This window comes from Apus apus, chromosome 4 (genome assembly GCF_020740795.1).
Source record: "Apus apus isolate bApuApu2 chromosome 4, bApuApu2.pri.cur, whole genome shotgun sequence".
Classification (NCBI taxonomy): domain Eukaryota; kingdom Metazoa; phylum Chordata; class Aves; order Apodiformes; family Apodidae; genus Apus; species Apus apus.
The window spans coordinates 105,625,012-105,651,897 of record NC_067285.1 but is presented as its reverse complement, the minus strand read 5'-3'; the positions used below and the strand labels follow the sequence as shown (position 1 = coordinate 105,651,897).

The following is a 26,886-nucleotide window of genomic DNA, read 5'->3' as shown; positions in this document are numbered from 1 at the left end:
CAGACATTTTAACAATTCAAGGTGGCATACCTAATACATTTAGGACTGTGAATCGATCTGTGTAGCTTAGGTGAAAAACTGGGAGACCAAAAGGAGCAAATTTGTGATAAGGTTTTGGCCCCCTGAATACATAAGACTTCACAAACGTGATAAAGCTGCCAAATGCTTTACATCATATATTTTATTTTTTCCAAATGCCCAGAAGGCACATGAAGAGGAAAGCAGCCATGCCAGTTCCTACAGCTGAACAGGCTGCAGCAATGGAGACACCAGCCTCTCTGCCCAAGAGAGCTCCATTTCTGCTTCACAACAAACTGCCCAGGAGCAGCCTCAGAACCTCCACAGAGCAGAAGCTGATGGCAAAAACATGATGGCTTGAACAGAAGATGGTTATACCACAGTAGGATGACAACTTCTGCAAGGCATGACTGAGACTATCAAACTGCATACAAGCCTTCAACTGACAACCAGAAGGCCAAATGAGTGAGGAAGCTTTTCATGCTGTCATAAATAATTTATCCAATTTCTAGCTAAACAGTTTTATTCTCACTATGTTCTTTACAGTATTCATGTTCAGGGTAGCTATTCTCTGTAGCAGCTGATGTTCACAGATAAATTACTTGAACTAAAGGCAAAATGGTAATTTTCCTGTTTTGTGTCTGATTACTTGAATATAGCTACAGTATTCTGTAGTTCAGGTTTTTTTGGCTGATTAACAACAGATTTATAATTGATAACAGATGTGTCAAAAGGCCTGATTTACGAGCAGCAGATGAGAATAATTGGTGAATGTGATTGTGCTCTATGAGAAAGGGGTTGCTGACTCTAAAGCTTGTCCAATCCCTTTGTAGTCCAAATGACCAGACCTTTCTACCACTTTCTACATCAGAGCACCACCGTTCTGATGGCAAAACTATCCAACCACATTAAGCTGAATCAAGACTAGGTAGTCCTCCTTTCCTAGTCACGTAAAATAGCATGGTTTAGCATCACCATTAGTCTGATTCACAGAATCACTTAGGTTGGAAAAGACCTTTAAGATCAAGTCCAACGATCAACCCTACTCTACCACGTCCAGCACTAAGTCATATCCCCAAGTGCCACATCTACATGACTTTTAAACACATCCAGGGACTCAACCACCTCTCTGGGCAGCCTGTTCCAATGTCTGACAAACCCTTTCAGTGGAAAGTTCTTCCTAACGTCTACTCTAAACCTCCCCTGGTGCAGCTTGAGGGCATTCCCTCTTGTTCTGATTTACAGTATTAAATCTGATTTTAAATATTGACAATACAATTTGTAAAAGTGCATGCAGTGATTTTTCATTCAGTAGAATTTCAAAAACTACACTCCAAAACAGTCCTGAGTTTATAAGCTGAGGTTTCCCTGTCCTTTACTTATTCATCAGCACTGCACGATAGTCCTGTTCAAAAAACGTGCTTTCCCACAAACACCATCATACCATCTCACTTCTGCCTCTCCCCTAACTTCTTTCTTACCTCCCTTACTGAGGAATAACAAGCAGCTGCAAGTGGATTCAAAGAGCCACTTCCCAAGGATCAAAGTGCAGCTGTCAGCCTCTCTGTGATTCTAATACCCTGCTGGATAAATCCTCTGAAGATACCTGCTGTTGGAAAAATAAAGTCAGATAAATAAACAACAATACTTGTTTGACAGTTTATTTGTCCGAAGGAGAAATATACTGGGACTAAAACCCCAAACTGAAAGTGCTGATTTATAGCATAAAATAGAAAGTTAGCTTCTTCCTCATTATTACAGTCTTAAGTTCTTTGCTTGAACTATATACAAAGTTTTGTTTTTAAAGATTTTACTGTTTTTTTTAAGAAAAACTCACATGGTGCCAAATGGACATGGAGCAGGAGGCATACTAATCTCATAAGATCTAAGTTTCAGAAGATTGCTTTACTGATTTTGGGAATGTTAACTGAAAATATATTTGTTTTCAGAAGCATGAATAGATTTCAAGAACAGAAATCTTACTGTTTTTTAATTATGTATCTCCCAGCCTATTTTAACAATACCACTGGTTTTGCAAGCCAAAGGAGACGATAATCACCCATAACTTGGATTGCCACAGTCACACTGCAAATCAGTAAAAATCCTTTTCTTCAAGTAAAGTGCTTTTCTCCTTTATGTCAAGACTTACCTTATAGTTTAGTTTAAATGCAAAGCCTAAGTGTTTCAGCTCCTCCCCTCCTAGTTTTAATCCTGCTTCCACCACAAGTCTCATCTGAAAAAAAAACAACAAAAACCAACCTCAAACTAAAAAAGCAGAACAAAGAAAACATTCTAAGCCTGCCTGGAACAACCAGGCCTAACTGTTAAACAGATTTACCAACAGTGCTTAAGCCTTTCTTCCTGAACAGTAGATAAGCATCACCACCTCCAGCCAAGAGATCAGATCTAGGAACAGTGCTTGAAAATGGAAGAAATTTTGGAGTTTTGCATTTGTTTTTATAAAGAATCACAGCTGTTAGTTCATTCTTTACAGGATCTTCTTTATAGTTTGTTCTTTAGACTGAAATTGGAAAGTTATTGTAAAAGGTTATTTCATTTTCATAACAGTTCTCTTAAGAAAATATAATTTTCTTCTAGGTAGATTACAGTGAATACAACCTGGTTCAGACTAATACCTTTCAGTAACTGTGATGCTCTTTGTCTCACCACAACGTTTCTTCACAAATTATAGTATAAAAAGAAGTATTTATGGTTCCTATTTGAAGAGCAGATGTTTGCCTAAAGTCATGCTGGGCAGTTACCAGTAATTAGACGTACATGATAAAAAAAAAAAAAAAAAAAAGAAGTGAAGGAGTTAAGGATTCCAATGCCCACTAGAATCAGGGTTATAAATACACTGATGAATTCTAGTTAACTACCTTAGATTATTAAGAACTTCAGAGCTGTGCTCAATATAAAACCTACTAAATATGAATGGATGTTCACCTTCAACAAAGGACTTCTACTTGAAAGCTGATTCCATTACTCCACTGAATACATGAATAAGAATGTCCCACTGCTACAGGCTACTTAAAATGGTACTGCTTAAATTGCAAATACACTACCACTAGGAGAGCTGCCTGCAATTATTCAGTATTAAAAAGATAACACAAGTTTTCCACTGTACTTTTTTTGTGTGTGTAGTTCCAGTTAGACTCAAACCTGGCAACAGAGTCCTAAGAAATCTGATTATTAATCCAAATATTCTGTATTATTAAAAAAAATCAGAGGTATACCACATACAAAAGTTTTATTTTTATTTTTCTTATTAAAAACTGTGGGTTTTTCCAATAAGGAGGTTTCACTTTTTCAGTCAGATCTGACGATGTTGTGTCCTCAAAAGGAATACATCCAAAGAATGCAATTAAAATCTGTTCAAAAGCTGTAGAACTGGTGTAAAACCAAAATTCTGTGCTGTAGATAGTTCAAATTAATTCTTCCCTTTTTTCCTTTTCAGCGCTTTCCATTCACCTTCCTGTGTGGCAAGGCTACCAAGCAGCTCTTTCACTTTTCTTTTTCTGGCTGAATCTCTGCAAAACAAACAAGCAACATACAAAATATATAAAAAAGATTGTATTAGGGAAAATAAGTATATTTAGATAATAATAATTAATTTATAAATAGCCATCCAACACTTACATTTCACCAACACACAGTTTAAATAAAAACATTCTGCACATTCTTTAACTAGAGAAATGGAAGTGCAAAGTTGAAAACGCTTAACATTACCTCTGTTGAAAATGTTTGTTTTCCCCCAAATTGTCCAATTTTATTTAAGTTTAGTATGTTTGATCATTACTGTCAGTCTTGGCACTCAGCAAAAAAGTGAACATACAGCTGGTGCTGGAAAAAAAAAAAAAAAAAAAAGGCTACTTACCGCTCCATGATTTCTGAAAGTTGCATTCTGGCCAGAAACTGGTTATCTTTTCTAATCTCACGAATGGCTCCTTTAAGTTCCCGTTTGTGCCTCTGAATCAACTGTTTTCTTTCTTGCTCCTTCTTGCTGCTTGCTTGCTTTCTTCCAAACTCTAAACTGAAATGAGAATGTATGCGTGAGCACAGAACACCTTAACAAAAACCAACTTCTTCATGCTTAAAAGAAGTGAGTTTTTGTATGAGTACTCAGTATTTTGATTCCTGCATATTATATCATTAACTTGCAAAATAAGGAGCTGCCCAGTGAACTACCAGAAAAATAGTCACCAGAACTTCTAACTGTATGTCATCATTATGCAAATGACAAGCAGACAATATTTACACTTTAAACGTCCCATATGTAGCCTACATTTTGAACAGTCTGAAAAAGCCAGAGTACAAGAAAGATGTCTGGAGAAAGATGGAATCTCCCAATGTATTTTAAGTTTTTGCAGACCTTCTCTGCAGATGAATTCTACAGAAGAAGTCTGATCAGTTACTTGGGGAAAAACATGTACAGCAGTGGAATGCTGTCCTCTTCAATAACTGGAATAAATAAGGCAGGCAATTTGTGCCCCTGTAGATAACCAACAGGGCTAAGAAGTCAGCATGCAATGGATAGCAGACTTTGTGAATGAGAATACTGTTCCATTATCTACAAAACCAAGCTAGTGTTATTAGGATGTAATTCCAAAACAGAACACAAAAATACACATGCTCATTGCAGGCTTCGTAAAAACCAGGGGAAAAAAAACAACCATGTTTTTTGTCATTGCTACAGTTGCAAAATAGAAAGTTGCTTGGCTGGGTGAAAAGGAGGAACGGGGTATGTAAGTATGCTTGAATGAACACTTCATATGACTATTTGTTATCATCTGTGATGCAGACAGTAAGACAGTAATATAGACTGTTGTCAGACCTGAGTCAAACGGTGACAGACAGGAATAGTCTGCCTTAACTTTTGCACTAATGAAGTATCCCTCAGTACTTTCACCATCCATCCTTACCTTCATATAGTTCATATACATGTGAATTACTCACTGTTGTTCTTCAGACTTGAATGCTTGTCAGAGCATTCAGCAAAGCATCTGACTAGACAATAACTTCCTCTAATCTTGAAATATATTAATTACAATTGATTATAGACAGAAGAGTTGATTTACAGTGCTATTTTTTTCCACAAGAGAATCTTTGCTCTATTTCTTAGAATACTTACATCCTTTTTCTTTCCCCTCCCTATCACCCAAGTAGCTGGTCCCTTGTGATTTGTCCACAAAATCTAGCACAGAAAGAGTTATCTGTTTTATGTCCTGTTTTCCAAATCCTTCCAGCTTGCTGAAAACCTTAACACTAACAATTTTTTTTCTTTGTATCAAGTATTGCTTTACTTACACTTTCACAATTTTAGGTGTATACTGTTTCAATGGCACTGGCTTCTTTTTCTCACATATCAGTGGGGTATAGTGTTTTACTTTGTTTTCTAGCTCTTTCAGAGCACTGTGATACCACTCCTGAAAATGCAAATCACATTGAAATCTTAGAAGCATATCAAAGACACCATAATTTACAAAATATTGTAAATTGAATCAACAGTAATGTTCTCCCCATATGTTCCTTTTCAGGGTAAAATCCCTGCTGTTCATTAGGACATTGCTAACACTGAAATCCTGTAAGCCCTCCAGGCTGCATAATTTTTAAACACTTTTGGAAGTCTGTTAGGACAACATCATGGACAATAAGAAAGGTCTTCAGGTAGTTTCATCTAACAGAGAAAGAAGCTGATTAAAGATTAAAGCAAATTTAACTCAGACTTTGCCTTTCAGAGTATTTTTAAGAATGATTGCTCATTTTGTTTATTTTGATGGAAAAAAAATAGGCCATTTTGCATCATTTATCTTATAAAATCTTGTTCTTTAAGGCTATTTTGTGATGCCTCTTTGAGGAGAGGACAATTCTGCTACATTCAGAAGATGGGGATTAACATTTTGAACCTCATTGCTCGAAAACAACTGCCCTGTTTTAAATAAGACAGCTAACCAGTCATATTTGTGTTTTACTTAGTTACAAATACCACCTCATGAATTTGGTACATCTATTTCATTGTAACAATATCTTGGTACTCTTATAAATTAAGTCACTCGAAGAATGTTACATTATAACAAGCTAAGAGCTATTCTCTTCAATTAGAGGGGCAAGACAAGATACATAATAAAACCATGCCTTTTCTAAACATTGTCTTCTCTTTGGTTTTTCCAAAGAAATATCACTATGCTTTTTTAACGACCACAAGAGGCAAGTGCCTGACCCTTGAAAAAAAAATCTCACTAATGCTTATACTTGTTTTTTGTTTAAGCACATATGAAGATCACAGATTAATAAAAAAACACCAACACATCAATTATTTCATTATTGAGGAACACATACCTTCATTTTTTCAGGATATTCATTCACTGGCACATGTTGTGCAAGGAGAATTCTGATAGGATGCATTATTTCATGGAAAGATGGTAAAGACTCATACAGAGCTGCAGATTTTTTAATAAGGTCAAAGCACAAGGCTAGACATGATAATCTGTTAATGCACAAAAGAATTAACAATTTCACTTGCAAAAACTGTACTGGATTTTCAAATAAAATGAATACAATTCATTAAATTAGAGAGTGTTAGCAGCACCTAATATTAAGACTGTTTGACAACCATTTACAAGGCTGTTTCTTGTTGATAATTCAGACTGAAAATTTCCCTCTCAAACACCCAAGAAACCCATCAGACACAAATCTTTATGGCAATGCACAAAGCAGCAGCCAATGTTGTGTCTTTGCCAGTTCTGTGGAATAAGGTTTTTTTTTCTGGTTCTAAATGTTTCTGGTACTGGTTCTAAAGTTCTAAAACTTCATTGCAACAGAAGTAGTAATTTTGGTCCTGGGCTTTCTTTTTGAAATTCGTAACAAAACACCTACTCATCCCTTAAATAAATTATACCATAACACATGTGCAAGGTGAAAAATAAGGCTGAACATGGTTAGTGAACATCTTTATTTGTGGTCTTTCAGTTCCAGCAGCTGAGCACCTCCTCTGTCCCTACATCATCCTCATCATTTCACAGCTGTACTGAAGAGGAAAGCAAGGGCTGAGCTCTCTAACAAATGTCACATGCTGCAGAGGGAGTACCATAAAAATAAACCAGAACAACTCACTAATCCTGTTTTTACTCCCAAAGAATGCTGTCATTGAGATTAACCAAAGGATGATCTGTTATTTCTTCTGTTCCCATTTCCTACGTACCTGGTATGATTCATTTCTGTTCTGCTGGTTTCATTTAACCTAGTCACAATGCTCAACGGCAGATTTTTCTTCTGCCAACTTTCCAGATCCTCCTTATCACACACCAAAAGCAGTTCTAAATTCTTCCCCACTGGTGTAAATGGATGCACTACAGTATAGCCTAAAAAACAAGAACAGTGATAATTAAACAAGACCAATTTTAAACATTTTCTGAAGGAAGAAAAACCAAGAACTCTTTTTAAGTTTTTAATCTTACTGCCTTAAAAAATACTTTATCAGTATAATGTTTTTCTACAAACAGGGAAAACACTGGAGCATGGGTACAGGGGTACAATTTATAAGTGCTTTAGTCACACCTCCTAAGTCACATGAGCCAAAGACAGGGACTGGAACAAAGTACTGCCCACTGTAGAAGATCAAGCTCAAGACTATCTTAAGGAACCTGAATGTGCACAAGGCCACAGGACATGATGTGACCAAGGTTCCTGCTGGAACTGGCAGATAAAGTTGCTAAGCCACTCTTCATCACATGTGAAAAGCCATGGCAGACTGGCAATTCTCCCCATCTTCTTGGCTCTTCTGAGACCCCACCTGGAGTACTGTGTTAATCTCTGGAGTCCCTAGCATAAGAGAGACAAAGACCTGCTTGAACAAGGCCACAGGAGGGCCACAAAAATGTTAAGGGAGCTGGAGCACCTTCCATACAAAGACAGGCTGAGGGAGTTGGGGTTGTTTAGCCAAGAGAAGGCCTATAATGGAGAGCCTTCCAGCACTTAAAGAAGTCCTACAAGACAGGAAGGAACTCTTTGTCAGGGAGTGTAGTGATAGGATGAAGGATAATGGTTTTAAGATGAAATGTGGCAGATTTAGACTAGATATTAGGAAGAAATTCTTCACTATGCGGGTTGTGAGACACTGCAACAGGTTGCCCAGAGAAATTGTGGATGCTTCCTCCCTGAAAATGTTTAAGGCCAAGCTAGAAATGTCTAGTGGGAGATGTTCCTGCCCATGCAGGGGGCTTGGAACTAGACTATCTTTAAGGTCTCTTCCAAGCTAAGCCTTTCTCTATGCACAGAGAGAAGACACATAGGTACATGTCCACCCTGTGAGGAAGAGGCTGCACAGTTAAACTGGCAGTGAGGCTGGAGTATATTGGATACGCTTAGGAGGAAACAGCAGGAATAGGACTGTCCCACATAGTTACAAGTAGAAGGCTTTGACCAGAAAGTGGTCAAGAAGCACAGTGAGCTGGAGCAGGGAGAGCCCACAGCTGCAGTACATCACAGAGCTTCTCCTGTGAGCTCTCACTAGAGGCCCTCAGACCATGCTGTGAAGTTCTCTCCCGCTCCAGGTAAGTAGTTTTAAAACAAGAAGAGCATGGAACACAGAATATATACTGGGGCAGGGCATACAGGAAATGCTTTAAGAATCACTGTGCTTCTGATCATAAGCTGAACAGCATGTGTAGAGCAACATGAAAGAGGCTCCTGAAGAATTTAATGGCTAATGGAGAAAATAATCCGCAGTCTGTGCGCTGGACCCTTTCCCCCCACCCTTGGTTTCCCTTTCATCCTGCAAGCCTGCAGTGGAACTTATTTCAAAACTTTTTCACACTGTAAGTGAAGATTATTTACCTGCTCTAGAACTTGTATACATGCCTTTTACAGTCATGCCAGAAAACTATATGTTTAAATAAAGATTCATAAAGTTTGAGACCCAAAGTTTTGAGAGGCTGACACACAGAAACAGGCAAGATCAGGAACTAAGATATGTGGGTTTTATTATCTGCTTTACTCGTGAGAGGACAGCAGATCTCAGTAATAATTCCATTACCTAAGGCTATCAACAATGACAGTTCCTTCCCACTCCCTCCACCTCCAGCTTTTCTTCTTTTTCAAGGTAGCAATTGTTTTTTTTTCAGTCTAAAAAGACTGTATTTAAGTCTTTTATGAAGCTGTACTCTACATAATTTTTAAAGTGAGAAATTTATGATCAAACTCATAAAATTAAAGCAGTAAGAGTTCTATTTGCTAATTTGAGCTACAATCAAAATTGAAACCCATGAAATTTTTTGTGTGTGACAGTGTATCAACCTTCCAGAGAACTGGATGTATTTTAAAATATTCTGTGTTAACAGCCTATCACATTTATCAGCAATACTTGCACCACGAAAATTTAAAAACATTATTGAATTCTTTAATAACTTCAAGACATCATTATTGACTGAAAAATTCTGAAAGAGAACACTGTGTCTCTGAAGTATCTTTTAGTGAGCTTTTCCTCAGTGCCAACAGAAACCAACACCATGCAAATTTAACCAGTACAAAATCATTAACAGGAATACAAAGGAAATTAAAAAAAGGTAACACTTGATCATCAATACCTTAAATATTTTAAAATAGTTTCTTATCTGATTTTGCTGATATTTTAACTGTACAAAAAAACCTTCTGTAAATCAAATACTCCTAAAAGAGTACACAAAGGAGAAAATACTTTCAGTACTATGTAACCCACCCGCTCCATAATCTCTTCCCACCTCCTTCTAAGAATTCAGCTGTTGGTGTTCCCAGAATCCAGGGCTTAGCTCTAATGCAGCCCAGCTGTGTAACCTTGGCTCACACTTCAGAGGAAACTCCTAAGCTGTGAGAAGCAGCTGGGAGAAAGTCTGTAGGGTATAGCCATATAAGATACTAAAGGCAAAACTGCAGGGCTAGGCTTGTTGAGAAAAGGGATCATTAAACGCTCAAGAATTCAAAAGAAAAAAACCAAACAGCATAGAAAGGCATAAAAATCCTAAAGGGGAAAAAAAAGAAGAGGAAGCTGCAAGACAACCACTCAGCACTACTAAAGATGTACTGGGATATATGGTGGTAACAGAAGCTGAATCTTCCTCAGGAACAGAGACCCTTCAGGTGCCTTCTCAAAAGTGACATCTTATATAAGAGTTTGCAACCAAATAATTCACTTTTTCACTTGAGAATATCCTGCCTGCTGAGTGTTTTCACATATGTTAACTGACACTCAGAGTGACCCAGACAGAATTTATTACTATACTTTGACAAAACTCCTCATAAGTGAATTATTCTTACTTACCTAGTAAACAAAAAAGACCCCGATCTAGAATAACTTTAAAATAATTAATCCAAAAGAAAAAGTAAAAGAAAGAGGAAGATTGGCAAATAAAAATAATTTGCTAGCATATGGATCAAATTGAAGAGATTTATTCTCTCTACTGTCTGTGCAAGCTTCTAAGTTTACACGGTTATGTTACAGCACAGATTAATCCCGCTCCTGGGGACAGCTGCCCTCTGTTACACTACGCTAAGCCCATGTCAAACAAATAAAAAGGAAAAATACCAACTTTGTGATACACTTCTCTCATGTCTCTTGGTGATATGGATATTAGGTTAAGAGGGAAGGGTATCTGCAGCATTTGATGCTGCCTCACTGTGAAGATACAAAATACTCATCAGGAATCCATCAGACTGAGAATTTCAGCACACAGTCCAATCACACAATCTATTTAGAATAACAATATTGCAAAAAAGCTGCACTGTGGGCAACATGACTTCATTTCCTTTAATAACTTCAGTTCTTTCCTTCCTGCCAAGACTAGAGGATCTAATCCATAACAAGATGGCCAAGAATCACAGTTGTGATCATCTGCTAACCTAGCATATTATTTTGGTCTTTAGCTACATACAATCAAAATATTTTCATTAAAATTTAAAAGATAATCCCTAATACTAAAATCTATTACTCATTTACTCTAAACAAACTCACCCTGAGCCTGTTTTTTGGGTAGAGATATGTGAAGTACTCCAAGAAGAAAATTGATGAGTTCCGGTACAAATCTTCTGGAAAGAGACACATATTCCAGGAATAAGCAGCATATAAATAACCCTTTAATAACATCTTGCAATGTTGTGATGCGACACTAAAAGAAAAAAGCATTAAATATTCATCATTAAAACTCTATACAGCACAAATACAGGATCTCCCAAAAAGCAGAAATATTGAAGAAGCTGTACATATTTAAAATCTGTAAAATGACACCCTTTGGACTTGCATGAAAAACAGATTGGCCTTCCCTTGCCCTCACTAAAGAGTATAAGCAGGCTTGAGCAAGAAGTCTGTCAAAGCTGGTTTTAGCCACTAGAAGGTGCTAAACCACAAACTATAAGTTCTTCAGAAATGAACCAAGGAAATATAAGGCTCAAAGCAACTTGGATATCTCACAGGAATAGAGCAACTAGCTCAAAACTTTTGAAACACATAAACAGGATATTTGGATAGAAAAATAGACATATGTTAACTGCACTGCAATAGCTACATTTTCACCAAAAACAAATACTTCCCATTTTCCACTAAATATCTGTCTTACATAGGAACAAATGCCATATATGTAAGAGAAATTATTAATTAATTTTTTCAGACTGCATGCAGTCAGTTCTATTAGTCCTATGAAATTTGCCATATAAGGAATTCTTGTGTGACAGCTTGAAAAAATTATCAGATATGGTTTTGTGAGTTGGACTCTAGTCTGCAAGGGTTTTTTCCTTTTCATGTTTTTTTTTTCCAATTACTGTGACTATACCAAATACTAAGCTGCCCTTCCAGTACAATCCCAAAATGTGCATTAATGCTAACACGTATATCTGGAGTCCTAGGGAGAAACAAGACAATGGAGTTATATACTGAGATCCAACATCATAGACATACCTTAGTAAGTAGCTGACTCATGTACATAAAAGCAGGTGTTACAACCGGATGCCAGAAGTCAGAAGTTGGAAACAGCAGAGATGTAATTTTCAAATAAATAAGCTGATAGCACATAAAACAGAATAAGGCAAAATACAGTAAGATGTTATTGCCAGAATCTTGACTTTACATACATGTAATTGATGAATGAGTAACTGCCATGCAGCAGACTAAAAACACTACAATAAGCATAAGTTTAAGAAATCTGACAGATGATCTGTAAGTTACATGAGAAAATGGAATATCCATTGCAGGTCTAACATTGCACTAATTCAGCAAGGCAGCTGGAAGAACAACCAAGAAGGAACTATGGTGTTCCAAGCCCATTCACTCCATAAGAAAAGATGAGCCCCTTCAGCCCACCACAATCACATATGCTCACACCACAAATGAGCAAGTGGCCACACAGGACCTGTGACACCTTTCAATAGGTCCTCAACCCAGACAATTAAGTGACCAGGGCCCTCAGGCATTAGCACACATCAACAAATAAAGGTTGCAGGCAAAAGAACTAAACGGCAATTAACTAGGTTTTTACCAAAGGGGACTTTGGTGTCCCTGTGCATGGTAGGGAGGTTGGAACCTGATTATCTTAAAGGTCCCTTCCAACCTTAGAGAGCTACAAGTACATCCCATCAAGACCATAAGGATGTTAAACATCAGTTATGAGGTAATTCTGAAAATTATCTACATGGATATTTACACAATAAGATAGACACAAGTAGAGTGGGTTTTTTTCAGCTCTCTTTATGAAGTTTCTGTATTCTCCTGACTGTTTTGCTTACTAAATACCACAGTCCAAATTTCAGGTTATATTAACTATCGGCACATAGAAGCTCTACTAACACAACTGGTCTATGGAATGTTCTTTCAACCAACTGCTTTGAGAACAGGAGAGTGATATAAAAGATAATGGCTTGAAACCTGAAGAAGTCCACTGAAGGGAATGAAAGTCAGAAGTGTGATTGTGTCATATAAGGGTGACGGTAACAAAATAAAAATAGAAGTTAAAAGCTCTCTACGATACATTTCCTGCAAAATCCAAAACATCCTGAATAAAGACTCTTCAAAAGAGCTCCATATAAATATTTTCCAAGCTGTAAGAACCAAGTCTTCTAAGCAAATCCTTCAGCCTATTTTCTTCCAATAGTCTAATGGTTCCATTAGACAGCATTGAATCATTGAGCTGGGAGACAGAAAACTAATTGCTTCCTTTGGATTACTGACTTACAGTTTGTCTTTGAAACTTTTTACTACAATAAACAATTATTCATTTTCCATATGCTCCATTCTTGAACTCCCTAACAGTCATTTACTTAGACACTGAAAAAGGAGTCTGTTCACAACTGGCATGGCCACTGAAATTTTGTAAGATTACCAATATTAGAAGGAAAGTTCATTTTTTTTCTGAGTTATTAATTTAGTAATTATCATACATAAAATACTAAGAAATGTTGTATTTTTATACCCATAATAAATTTCATTGTTTGTTTTTTTTAAACCTAGGAGGTAATGCACATCTGCAGAGACTTTTTAAAACATATGCACTTAACACAATTAAGAAATCAGGACATAACTGAAATATCACATCCTCCTATAACTACCCATTTAAGTTTCATCAAGAAAACAAAGAATCTTCTGCTATGAAAACTGGAGTGGCAATTTTAAGATCTTTCCCCCTTATTAATGTCACAGTGTAACACTTCTATTCTGAAGAACAAGTGTGGAGATGTTTTTTTGTTTGTTTCTCAGGATTTTTTTTGTTGCTGTTGTTATAGGGGTTTTTTTGTTACAACTTATCTCCAGATTGGCAATTCACAGAATCTTAGGGGTTGGAAGGGACCTCAAAAGATCATCTAGTCCAACACCCCTGCCAGAGCAGGATCACCCAGAGTACATCACACAGGAACACATCAAGGCAGGTTTTGAATGTCTCCAGTGAAGGAGACTCCACAACCTCTCTCAGCAGCCTGTCCCAGTGCTCTGTCACTCTCACAGTAAATAAGTTTTTTCTGACGATTTTGTGGAACTTCCTATGTTCCAGTTTGCAACCATTGCCCCTTGTCCTATCACTGGACATCACTGAAAAAAGCCTGGCTCCGTCTACCTGACACTCACCCTTAACGTATTTGTAAACATTGATGAGGTCACCCCTCAGTCTCCTCTTCTCCAAGCTAAAGACACTCAGCTTCCCCAGCCTTTCCTCGTAAGGCAGATGTTCCACTCCCTTAATCATCTTTGTGGCTCTCAGCTGGACTCTTTTCCAGCAGTTCCCTGTCCTTGAACTGAGGGGCCAGAACTGGACACAATATTCCAGATGGGGCCTCACCAAGGCAGAATAGAAGGGAAGGAGAACCTCTCTTGACCTACTAACCACACCCTTTCTAATACACCCCAGGATGCCACTGGCCTTCTTGGCCACAAGGGCACACTGCTGGCTCATGGTCATCCTCCTGTCCACCAGGACCCCCAGGTCCCTTTGTCCTACACTGATCTCCAGCAGGTCAGCCCCCAACCTGTACTGGTCCACGGGGTTGTTCTTCCCCAGATGCAAGACTCTACACTTGCCCTTGTTGAATTTCATCAAGTTTCTCCCTGCCCAACTCTCCAACCTGTCCAGGTCTCAAATTCAAACTACTGAGAAACCTAAAATGGAGAAGATACAAATAATTCATTACATACTTTGAAATATAGAACTGAATTTCATGTCATCTCACATTTACTGGCATTTCTGTACTAATGGGAAGAACAGGAGATTCTCCCAGCAGAACGCATTCGTTACCGTGTCTAAACCTGGAAACGTGGCACGGCCTTTGACTTCAATTACTTCTTCCATATCATGTGCAGCGTCTCGAAGGATAAACTTAATACTGTCACTGGCTGCCTCAGGAAACATCTGGCAAAGATTGTACAATGGCCTATTAACAAGAAAAGTAAGTCATGATCAAGTTACACCATTGATGTTAATGAAGAACCGATTTTTAAGCACCTGTAGGAAGATTGCTACTGTGCTACCTACACTGTAACAATAACAAATTCCCCGAAACAAATTATTCTTCTTTAAGAATAGCCACCCAGTATACAGGTTATTATTGTGATACTTCTGGTTTACAGAGACATGTATTTTTCATCGGGCCTTGCGAGATAATATTTGATTTTTTGTTTTTTACAGTTTAAATAAAAATTTTAAACTTTAAAATAAACTGCCAAATCATCTGCTATGGCTAATAAAGATCCTTCTGAATCTCTTACTTCTACATTTTACTGCATTGAAGTATGCTGACCAATACAAGACAGGCCACTACTGTAAATACTCTAAGGCAATGGTAAACAATACATGAGGCAGCAATGTGGTCAGTGAAATAATTCTTTAAAACAAACAAAAAAAACCCAAATTAGGTCAGCTCCTGCCCTATGGTTAGTGCCTACAGGAAGATGCAGTCAGAGAAGCTTGCATCTGTTTGGTCAGAGTTTTGCCAGTATTTTCAGTTAAAATTGTCTGCAGTGATAATAATAAATCCCACTTCTAGAAAACTATAAAAATATTTACAGCTTTTATAAGCCCCTATAGGTCAGTGCTCTTGCTGATGAATGCAACAGAGCAATGAATGCTGAAGCTGCACATAACAAATTTTTTAAAACTTCTTTACTCTAGCATGAAATAAAAAACATATGCTAAAATCTAAATACAAATACCTCACTGAAAGAAAGCTGTCTAGCCTGCCAAGTCAAGACAGGAATCACAGACTAAAATTTGCTTGGTAGGTACCTTTGGAGGTCATCTGATGCAACCCCTTGCTCAAACCATGGCTGGATCAGGTTGCCCATAGCTTTTTTGCATTTTTTGTATCTTCAGGAGTAGAGATTACACAGCCTCTCCGGAATATTTATTTCAATGCTCAGCACCTTTGCTGTGAAGATTTTTTTCCTAACATCTCACTAGAATTTCCCTTGTTGCAGGCTGTGTCCATTGACCCTTACCATTCACTGTATACCTCTCTGAGACAAATTTGGCTCTCTTGTCATTATAACTGTCTGCCAGGTATTTGAAGGCATCAATGCCAAACTGACAAATTCCTGCAAAACGTTTATTTGAAACTTATGTAGAGTTTGCTAAAACAATTTAATTCCATTTTCATCTAGTTCACTGAGTGAATTCATAGAACGGAAAACCATGGATAAAACAAAGATTGCAAAGGGAACTGCACAGCCTCATTGAAAAGCTTAAAATCTTTAAACAGCTGGCTGAATAATTGAATATATGGACGTTTACAGGAATACGTGGTATTATTTATCCACTACCTATGAAAAGCATTTTGTAGATGAAAAATACATGCTGAGGTTTTGAAAATGTCTTGGTACAATTAATAGCTCAAGCAACACATGAAAATAACTGCAGGTCTGGAGAGTTACCAGTTGCCTGGAATCACTACCAAACTATTCAAAACAAACATGCAAAATGCTTTACCCTACGTCATAAAGGTGGAAAAATCCATAGGATTTACTACTTACAGGACCAGTTTGTCAATTGTTCTGAGCTCCGGTAAATCCAGAGTAGCTAACTCCCCAATATATTCCAAAAGGAAACCAAACAGTTTCTGCAAGAAGCACAGTATGTTAAAATTATTAGGGTTGTTTTTCATTGTGCACATTCTTAAACAGCACAAAAGAATAATGACACAGAAGTTAGAGAATGAAGAGTGGTATGTTGATTCTACTGCTATTCACAACACTGAAGCACGTGTGCTTTATACTGCTTCCTGAACACTTAATAAAACTTACTCTGGAATTCAAAGTTAATTTTAAACCTTAAAGCATAACAAAACAAAACCCCCTTACTTCCAACTTTGCTTTGTTTCCCACTGCAAGGCTTGGATGATTGCATTTCTGTATTCTCTCCAGTATAATCAGCTGCTGTTCTATTGTTCTTCCAGCCAACAAAGACTTAAATGTCTCATAGGACTCAGGAACTAGAAAGTAAAAAAAAAATTGACCAGACAAAAATCTCAAACTTTACATATTTAATTCAAATGAACACCTAAAAAAATTTCCAGCTTTAAAATGTCATTTTTCAGAAAAAAAGATACCATACAGCTTTTTAAAGAATCCCCTTTTCAACATAAGTAACCTATTAGCATTATACATATATATATGTTAGCATTATATATATTAATCTACTTCTGAAAATAATGTGTATGTTTTTCAATTATTAGCTTTCCGTTCATCCTGTATTTGCTGCCTAAGCTGAGCACAACTATGTTGACACACACACAAAGCTGAACTGAACTTAAGCACACATTCAACCATAAATTTACCATAACACAATTAGCTCTGCGTGTTATTTAGACCCACCTAACTTTCGTATGAAAGATACTAGGAAAAGAATCTTGCCACTAATAGAAAACAAACAACAAACCTGGCATATATTTAGACTTCTTGATAACTTCATATGTGAGCAAATATCCTAACTGGTTTAGTTCTTGAGTTATTTTAATGTGACTGTTTTCTGGGTAAAGCAAAACCTGAATGCAGTTTAAAAGGCTTTGTGTAACACAAGTTACCTCCTTTAGATGGAAAAATGCAAGCACTTAAGGAAGTTGTTTGAAAAGTTGTTTAATCTTGAGACAGATGCTTTTGTTAGAGAAATCTATACTAAGACAATAGTTAGGTGCATTATGTACTTAATATTAATGTTTTGTGTACTCCTTGAAACGTGCCTTCTCCTTCCTCCTAAGCACTGACTGAAAATAAATTGAACTTTGAGTGTCTTTGTATAACAACAATGCAATCTTAAATCAGAGGGATTAAACCTCAGAATCCTGCCTCTCCAAGCATCTTCCTCTGATAAAAATGTCAGTCTGAACTGACATTAACAGAGAAAGAAACCTTTTCTCATTTAAGTATAGATACTAGAATACTATTATTTAAAACACTATCACTTTGGATTGGATGTCTGTGGCCTTCAGAAAGGACTATGGGTACTTTTGTTTTTCTCCCAGTACTTATCTCTCAATTCTAAGACTGCTCTGGGGTGAAACAGATCTGGTTCCCTCTGCTCACAACATGATTAGGGCTGATCACTAAGGAACAGTAGTTACTGGCTACTTTTGGAATAGTGTAAGAAAACTATGAAGCAAAAATTCATTAACAGGAATATCTAAGACCCTCCAAGGCAGAGAAAGAAACTGGTTAATAACCCCCTGAACACTAGAGGGATCTCTGGATCAGTCCTTTGCTTACCAGCAAATGTATAGGGAAGTTCTGATTTGGCAGCTTCCATTTTTTGATCTAGTTTCTCCACATTCTGTGACTCATTTTCATTTGTCTTTTCTTTCTTCTGTTCTTTATTCCCTGCAGCTTCTTCTTCACTCTCAAGGTCAGATTCAAGGTCAGAGTGGGTATCTGCAGCACTATCCTCCTCATCTTCATTAGCAGTTTCTTCCTCACTTTCTTCTTCATTCTCATTATCTTCCTCCTCACCTACCTCTTCTTCCTCTTCCTCCTTGTCTTTTTCCTCCTCCTCTTCATTTTCAATGTCAATTTTTCCATCCTGTTAGTAGAGAAAATAAAACAGTTAAAAACTGTTAACGATAAAGTGACAGCACCTCACCAGAATCACCATGCAAAACTATGGTTAAATACACAGGAAAAAGAACTGAGCTTTGCTACCCTGACCAAGCAGTGAATGGCAGCACTGCAGGCCAAGGATGGATTTTAAGGAGAGAATATGCCTACAGGTATCAGAATAGTAGGATATTTCCAAAGGGCTGTAAGAAACTGGATGCATAACAGGTAGCATATGAGAACTAAAAGAAACAACACAAAAGTAAAAACTAATAGCAGATTATATTAAAAAAAAAAAAAACAACATCACTTACAGAAGCATTCTTGGTAAAAAAGAAAAAAATCCTTCTATTTATTAAAACAGCATATCAGATAACTATTTGTTCCCATCCTGATTTTACGAATCATCAGTTTAAATTCACATTCACCATTTGTATTCTCCCCTTCAGGGACAAGAGCTATTCCCTCACTGCTGACATTTAAGAGGATGACAGGATCAGTGCAGGTGTGGTGCACACACCTGCACCAGAGTCAGGGTGACCCACTACACATCAGCTTTAAGGTTATATTGTTCTGCCACCTTAATAAAAGCTACATGAAGGGGAAGATTCTTTTCAGAAATCCACTCATTCACAGACTAAAATTTGGTAGTTGTATCAAATACAGCAAAAATAATTAAAAAAAAAATGACTAAAAAGGGCTAAAGCACTCTCTTCAGCCCAGTAGGCTAACAGCATAGAAGGATACTGTAATTAGCAGGAGTATAGTCAGTAGATTAGGGGAAACTGTTCTCCTCTACTTGATGCTTGTAAGTCTACACAGAATACAGCGTCCCATTTGGGGCCTTCAAATACAATAAAGAGATCTATAAACTGCAGCAAGTTCAGCAGAAAGCTACCAAGACTGTTGAGGGGCTGGGGGACCTGCCCTATGAGGAGAGGCAGACCTGGGCTTGTTCAGTCTGGAGCAAACAACTAGCTTCCAGTACCTACAAAGGAGATAACTGAAAAAGCAGAGCAATACCTTCATCACAGTCCACAGCAGGAGAAGGAGAAGCAACAGGCCTAAGTTGAAACAAGGTATGTTCAGACTGGATACACAGAGAAACTTCTGCTCAATAAGGACAGTCAGTGGAATGGGCTGCCCAGAAAGATGGGTGGCCTCCATTCTTAAGAGATTTTCCAAGAACAGTTTGGATAGAGCCCTGAGCAAACTGGTGATTTCATATTTGACCCTGCTTTGAGCAGGAAGTTGGACTAGAGGTCTCTACAGAGGTCACTTCCAAACTGATTTTCCCGTATCCTTTTCAGAAGAAACTTTTGCAATTTTAAACCTCACCTTGTAAGACAATAAGCGTCTGTCATCTTTATCCAGGATAAAGCCATCAGCTAGATCATCAGCTGACACGTGGCTGGGTTTCTTTTTATTCGTCTCCTCATCTATCCCACGCATTCGACGCAGTCGGTCTGCCTGTGTTGAAGAAGAAATACCACACACAGATGTGAGCCACCTGGATTGATTAGGTAACTACATCAGAATGGAAGATCCCTCAAGCACTAGAGCCAACAAAATAAAAGGAAAAACAGTTAACTGGGATTACTCCACAAGTTGATGAAGAACAAAAATAGCAGCTGAGCCACTATGGGCGAAAGCTGATGACACCTTATTTTCTGTGGGGAGAGCAATCTGACAAGAGCACACACACAATTGGATTAGCTTCTTTGGAAGGCTTTAAAACCAGCTTGACCAGAAGCATTATGTTCTCTCACTTTAAAATTTACCTGGTTTGCTTTTGAGATGATGTATCATTACTAGAAACTGTAAGTTTCTACAGTGTTTTATGATTCTGCAGCGTTTATCTCTGTTTCCCGTATGTGTAAGATGTTTGTAGGAAACACAATTATATCCTATGATTTTGAAGATACACTAGATTTGTAAATAGACTCAATGAGCAATACCTGAACTAATAATTTACAAAAGTATTTCCACTTGGACAGCCAGACTGCACCAAACAAGATGATAAGAACAGAAAAGAAAATAAATTCCTTCTTTCTGTTCTTCTATTAGCTACTGAACTGTTCTGAGGTAACCTGAAGGTACTGAATTCCTGCAGTCCTAACTGTATCCCTAGTATACCAAAAGAAAACTATGAGAGAAACATTTACTAAATTACTCATTCTTCTTGTAAGACTCAGAGCTCCACGTAATAGAAAGAGCATGCAACACTTCCCAAGAGAATCCTATTCCTCTGCAAAGCAAAGTTATATCCATGCTACCCTGTAAAACTCTTCTAACACCAGAAGAAAACAATAAATGACTTGCCAATGTATTAATTAAACTGCTGAGCAACATGGTACCCTTCCTTACTGACTTAAAAGCACTCCTCAACTCTGAATAATTTAAAACATTTAAAGGCAATTTGAAGTAATATTCTGTTTTTATCAAAGAAAGATCAACTCATTGCAACAACCTCAGCAGTCACACACTAAGCCAATGTTTTTTTGTTGTAGTATCAGATTGCAAACACAAACAGATTTCCTGAATTCACTCTAACGAACTGCAGGTCAGCACAGCCACATTCAATCTAAGGTCAAGCAACAAATCTAAGCCGTAACTCCCAAAACACAGGGCAGAAAACAATCTAAAACCATAAATGGTATACCTCCAGCTTCTGGAGTCGTGCCTGTTCCTCTTTTGCCAATTCTTCTTCTGTCTTCATCCTTTCTGAAGGTTTTGCTTTCATCTCGAATCCAAGTTCTCGAACAATCATATCATATTCATCAGGCTAAAGAGATATTTATATAATTGTTATCTTAAGCTTTATTATTTTGCTTTGCAACCACCCCTCTGCCACGCTAACAGCTAAGAATAAGATTGTTAAGATATAAGGAAAAGGCAGTTTCCAAAGAAAGCTCAGTATTAAGACGAGGAAAGGAATCGACACTCAACTAGAAACTCCCCTGGCATTTCCCCCTCCCCTCTTTAAGTTACTCATGACTGAAAAACTTACAAGTAGTCTCTTAAGCAAAAACTGGTTTAGCGATTAATTGAAAACCTTTAAAATATTGGTTATTAATATGATACTGTTTTCTCAAAAAGTAGCTAAAATTAGTAAATTTATAGTTTACATTTCACTTTACACTGTCAGACGTGAGCTGAGACTTTGTTGTATTAGTTACACAGACGTCTGTCTTAAAGCAAATGAAAAGACATGCTGATATTCAGCGAGTTTAAGCAACATACTGGGGAAAACAGTAATTAACAGAGATTACACTGGACTTGCAAGTACAATCTTCTTGGTACCTGCTTAAGACACTAAACCATATAGCTTCACTAAAATTTTCCCAAGGATTATTTTCCTTACAAATGACTAGCAATTTTCCCCAGTTCAGCATTAATGTTATAGAACGTCACTAACGCACACTTTGCATCCTTGCTAATTCTTAAATTGGATCCATAAAAGTAAAGCAATGGAGTCTAATCTTCCTTTTCAGTAAATTATGACAGAATTTTTGTCTAAGTTAACAACATGCTAGAGTATTCAGCATGTTATGGAACATCTTAAAAACAACAACCAATACACCAAAACATAAACTTTTGATCCAGTATCTTCTGTTTGTTATTTGAGATCAGTCTTAACATAAAACAATTTCATTAGTTTGAGAATTTAAAAAATTAATTCTACTGCCACAGAATAAATGTAAATTCACTATATTCTGCTATGTAATACAGAATTTCCACAAGACATAAAAAACTGTAACACCTGTTCTTAGATTTAAAAGTTTATTTCCCATAGTGTATAACTCTAATGATAGATGAAAAAAAATGTTAGAAAACTGTTTAAGACCACAAGTTATCTAGGAAAAAATAAAGTATTCTCATTCTCTTTTTGTAGAGACAGTACCTGATTTATGAGAAGGAAATACCTGTTGTCAAATAGAAGTTCTTTTACCCAAGGAACACCGCAAAGGCATTCCAACTAAGTCAATTGTTCTCCACAATTTTAATTCTTTGACAAAATGTACTTGTTGTAACAATAAGTTGTAGTCAACAATGTTGTTCAACCCATAACCTCTCTCAGATTTGACAGGTAATTAACATCAGATGAATCACATAAAATCGTATACTCCCCCACCTAATCAAAGTGTCCTAGGACTGTAACATTCCTTTAATACAACTAGAAGGCAACATGTTATTTTACAAAGTGATGAACTCTGCTTTATACTTCAGCCACTGAGTCAAAACCGTAAGTTATTGCAACACAAAAAGGTAGTCTAGCCCAAACCTTACCTTGGGTTTTTCTGCTTCTTTGTCCTTTCTCTCTGATTTTGGGGCTTTGCGGGCAATAAGGGTTTGGATTTCTTTCCAGTCATTGTCGAGCTTCTCTGTGAGTTCTAATGCACTTTCTCTCCGCGTTTGTCTCTCTTGCTAGAAAAAAACAAAACGTAGCATTTACAGCATAGAACCAAACTGCTGAATTTAGCAAATGAATAATTTTAAATATTTAACATTTTAAAGGTGTGAACATCCTTTATGAAAGAAGCAGTATAGAATTCAGCTGAATGTCACAAGGGCTGCACACAGAAAACAAGTTATGAGTCAGCAGAAGGGCAGACTTGGGGATACAAAAGAATGGCAGATACTCAATGCACATCCTAGAATTACTACCAAGTCAGATGGACTTTATTCAAGAAGCTTGGGCTCTTCTCCTAAACAGCTCTCCTTTGTTTTCTATGTCACTACTATTTTATTCTGCAAAGCAGAAATGGTGACAGCTTAATGATACTCATTTGTATGTCAGGGCTAAAACCTCACCTTTTCTTGTTTAGATTTGGCTATCATCTCTTCTATGAGTTCCTTCCTAGATTTAGGTTTTTCCTCCTCTTCATCTTGCTGTCCACTTGATGCTTTTTTACGAAGGAGGCCCCCACCCCCTCCAAAGTGAGCAGCAGTTAATTCAGCTAGAAAAAAGAAAGAGAGAAAAGAAGTAGATTGTGAATCCTTTTAAAATCCATACATCACTGCTGGAGGGCAGCTGGGACAGCACGTCCCCACTCTTTAAGAACAGGAGCAATTAAAACAATTGAATCAATCACATACTATTTCCATCACATACTATGGGAATGGTCATACCAAGTAAGACAGATGCTAGACACATGATTTACACTGGCAAGCATCTTGTACCAGGTAGGAACATGTTTTTTTAATATTTTTAACTAGTATGTAGCTGCAGAGATACAAGAAAGCAACTAGAAAACTCACACGCCGCCCAAAAGGGTCTGAAATACAGGCTGAAAAGATCATAGATTAAAACAGCTTGCTAGGTAGGTAATTCCAGTTTAACACCTGCTAAAATCCAGAGCTGCTGTGTGTGTGTGGTTAAGAAATAAACAAATCTGGCTTAAACATCCCTACCAATTATGTAATACTCTTTCTCACTGAAAGAGAGGAGTGAATAAATGATGTTCACGTCAGCTAGTACCCCACTGCTGGTTTTATTGTTGGTACATGTCTTACCTGAGAGTGCTCCTCTTTCTTCTGAGTCACTGTCACTATCAACAATATCATTTAGTTTTTCAATTTCTGCCAAAGATTGGCCATAATGAGTCAATTCCTCATCTTCATTAAGATTGTAGATATTCTTCTTTCCATAACTTTGCTAAGAATAGTAAAACAAACCAATTAAATAACAAAAGATTCAAGTTCCCAGGAAACAAATCAATAAAGTCTGTATTTTTAGTGGAAGTTGAGGAGATTCTTACTTCAATGTTCTGACAGAACAGAAAACTGGATTAAGAGCACTACCAGACCAATACTTTCATTCAAATACATTAAACCTTAAGTGAGGGAGTATGATGACTCTCTTATAATAATGCAGAAATGGAGAAACTCAGAAAACCTAAGGAAGCTTACATTTTATCTAAATATCAGTAACATAAATTCTTTAGTACATTTTGGATCTAATGAAACAGACTATAACCTACGCAAACTACCAGTAGAATATGATATTACACCACTCAGTGCTGGAGACTGAGTATGATGAGGCAAAAAGAACAGCACTGCACATACAATCCACATTAGAAAACAACAGCAAGTTACAGTGTTCTTCTATTCAGCAAATTAAATGGCTGCTGTTCAACACCTATATAGGAATTGCAAAGTGTAATTGATAGTGGTTGCCTTTTCCTAATTAAAATCCCAAATCATAGTAGTCAAAATAGTCAAAGAAAACCAATTAATCAACAAATCTGCTAAAAACTGCCCTTCTTGCATATCAGTGCACAAAAGTGCTCCAAGAAATTTCTGCTTCAAAAAGCTGCCCTGAAAAAACAAAGTTTTCATGAAAAATTTTGGATTCCCAGAAAAAAGTGCTTTTGCATAGAAGTTACAAACATATAAACTGAAAAAGAAAGCACTACTCTGTGAAACCCTCTGATAAGGGGGACACCCCCAACCAAAAAAGTCAAGCAATTCTTGTGGTTTGTGGCCTTTTTGTGGCGTTTTGTTGTGTTTCTTTTTAACATTCCTATACTTTACCTGTCTTTCCAAAGCAAATCGTCTGATCATCTTTTCCTCTGGACTTATTTTGGTGTTGTATTCACCAAAACGTTTATCTTTAAACACATTTGCCTTTTCCCTTTCTTTATATTCTTTCAGTAATGTCTGGGTACGCTAGGAGGGAAAAAAAAAGGAGATCAGATTAGAAACCGAAGAGAATAACTACTTTCAAAGACAAGGCCAAAAGAAAAGAAAGGATCTATGGTATCCTGGCAACATCACTGAATTTATCAGAATGCAATGAAAGAGAAAGAAAAATTAATGAGATGAAAGATGGGAAGCTCATGCAGTATATTCAGAGTCATTAAGTTCTCTCACTAGCTGCCCATATGAAGATAAAACATAATACACTGTATCTCACCTTTATCACATATAAAAAAATCTGCATTGTCACTGAAGAGTTCTGATTTGTCTGAAGCTTAGTATACAAGAATATATTAAGAAAGCAAAGCAGCCCCAGTGTCAGCTGAACCGTTTTTGCCCTTGTCATCTAGAACATAACAAACCTCAAGTGGGTACACACATGTAGCTCTCTGCTTTACTGTCCAGCACAGCCAAGTTATGCATCAAAGCAGTAAATGGAAGTTTAGCAGACCTGTGTGAGGAAGCATGTGCACTACTTATGGTACAGGGAAGAAGACAGGTTTACTTTCCAATGCCAGTTCTCCCTTATGCTTCACAGATTTTGGTCAAGTAGCTGGTGATATCAGTAGAGAAAGAAAAAGAGGCAATTTTAAAATGGCATAAATGTGGAAAGCAAAAGATTAAATATTTCTAAGTTGTATGGTCATCCTTAGGAGACCAGTGAGGCCAGATTACTATTCTGCATCCCAAAATACTTCTACAATGCAACCATTTAACCAAAACTCATCAACAGGATGGCCACTAACAACCACCTGCCCTCATGCAGCATGTGCTTGCCGACAACACGTGCTGTTGTGTGCTGGACGTGGGTAATTTGAAAAGAGAATATTCCCCCTCACGCGATGAGACCTGCACGACTGAGCACTCTGGGCTGCAGCGGAAAGAAACGATTCCATAACCGAGAGCAACGCGAGGTGATTCCGGGACCAGCCGCTCCTCCCGCGCACGGCCGAGGCGATCTCGGATGTGACCCGGGCTGAGGGTCTCCCCACCGCACCTGCACCTACAGATGCCATTCTCCCTCCCAACTTCTGATGTCCTCTTACCTTCCTGATGGCCTTGGACCGCGAGACACCAGGCAGCCCCACGTCATTCTTGGTCTTCCTCCCCAGGATGTTAAACTTCTGCCTGTTGACCTTCACCTCGAAGGGGTTGCTCCTGACCGCGGCCACCGCTGACTTCACGGGGCCCCGGGCTGCGGAGGGCGCCGAGGCCTGCCTTACCTTCCGCTTACCTGCCTTCCCCATGTTTTCCCTCCGTGGGGACGGGAGCGGGGAAGGAGAGGCTCGCCGCTCACGCACCGCGCGGGGGCCGGGGCCGGCAAGCCAGCCGAACTAAACGGCGCCGGGCTGGGACAGCAAACCCTCGCGAACCGCCCCTGTCCTCCGACGCTCCCCCCAGCCCCGGCGAGGGGCGGCAGGGCCCGCAGCACGGGGCCCGCAGCACAGCGCTCCCAGCACAGCGCTCCCACCGCCGCGCCCCGCGCCGCCGCCACCACTACCACACGCGCAGCGGCAACCTCGCACCTCTCGCGAGAGCTTGGCGCAACGATCGCGAGACTTCCTTCTCGGCTCACCTCCCGCTCTGGGGCGAGCCAGGCTGTGTGTGTGTGGGGGAGTCCGGCCAAGTTGTACTGCACT

The 26,886-nt window shown here is 38.1% G+C and overlaps 1 protein-coding gene across 2 annotated transcripts; it reads right to left on the bottom strand.

Annotated features, from left to right (window-relative positions):
• Positions 1 to 3,251: 3,251 nt before the first annotated feature.
• NOP14 (NOP14 nucleolar protein) lies at positions 3,252 to 26,756 on the bottom strand. 2 transcript variants are annotated; one of them, XM_051618696.1, is made up of 18 exons: positions 26,293 to 26,755; positions 25,082 to 25,216; positions 24,062 to 24,203; positions 23,360 to 23,505; positions 22,835 to 22,972; positions 21,207 to 21,329; positions 19,883 to 20,014; positions 18,221 to 18,530; positions 16,820 to 16,950; positions 16,493 to 16,578; positions 14,763 to 14,898; positions 11,942 to 12,043; positions 11,003 to 11,156; positions 7,220 to 7,379; positions 6,358 to 6,505; positions 5,326 to 5,444; positions 3,896 to 4,051; positions 3,252 to 3,548 (listed from the first exon to the last, which is right to left on the bottom strand). In XM_051618696.1, exons 1-18 carry the CDS (start codon positions 26,491 to 26,493, stop codon positions 3,449 to 3,451), a joined length of 2,619 nt encoding a protein of 872 aa, XP_051474656.1. In that variant the 5' UTR covers positions 26,494 to 26,755; the 3' UTR covers positions 3,252 to 3,448. The 2 variants fall into 2 exon arrangements, with proteins under 2 accessions (XP_051474656.1, XP_051474657.1); XM_051618697.1 differs by lacking the exon at positions 11,942 to 12,043 and having other exon boundaries at positions 26,293 to 26,756.
• Positions 26,757 to 26,886: the final 130 nt, after the last annotated feature.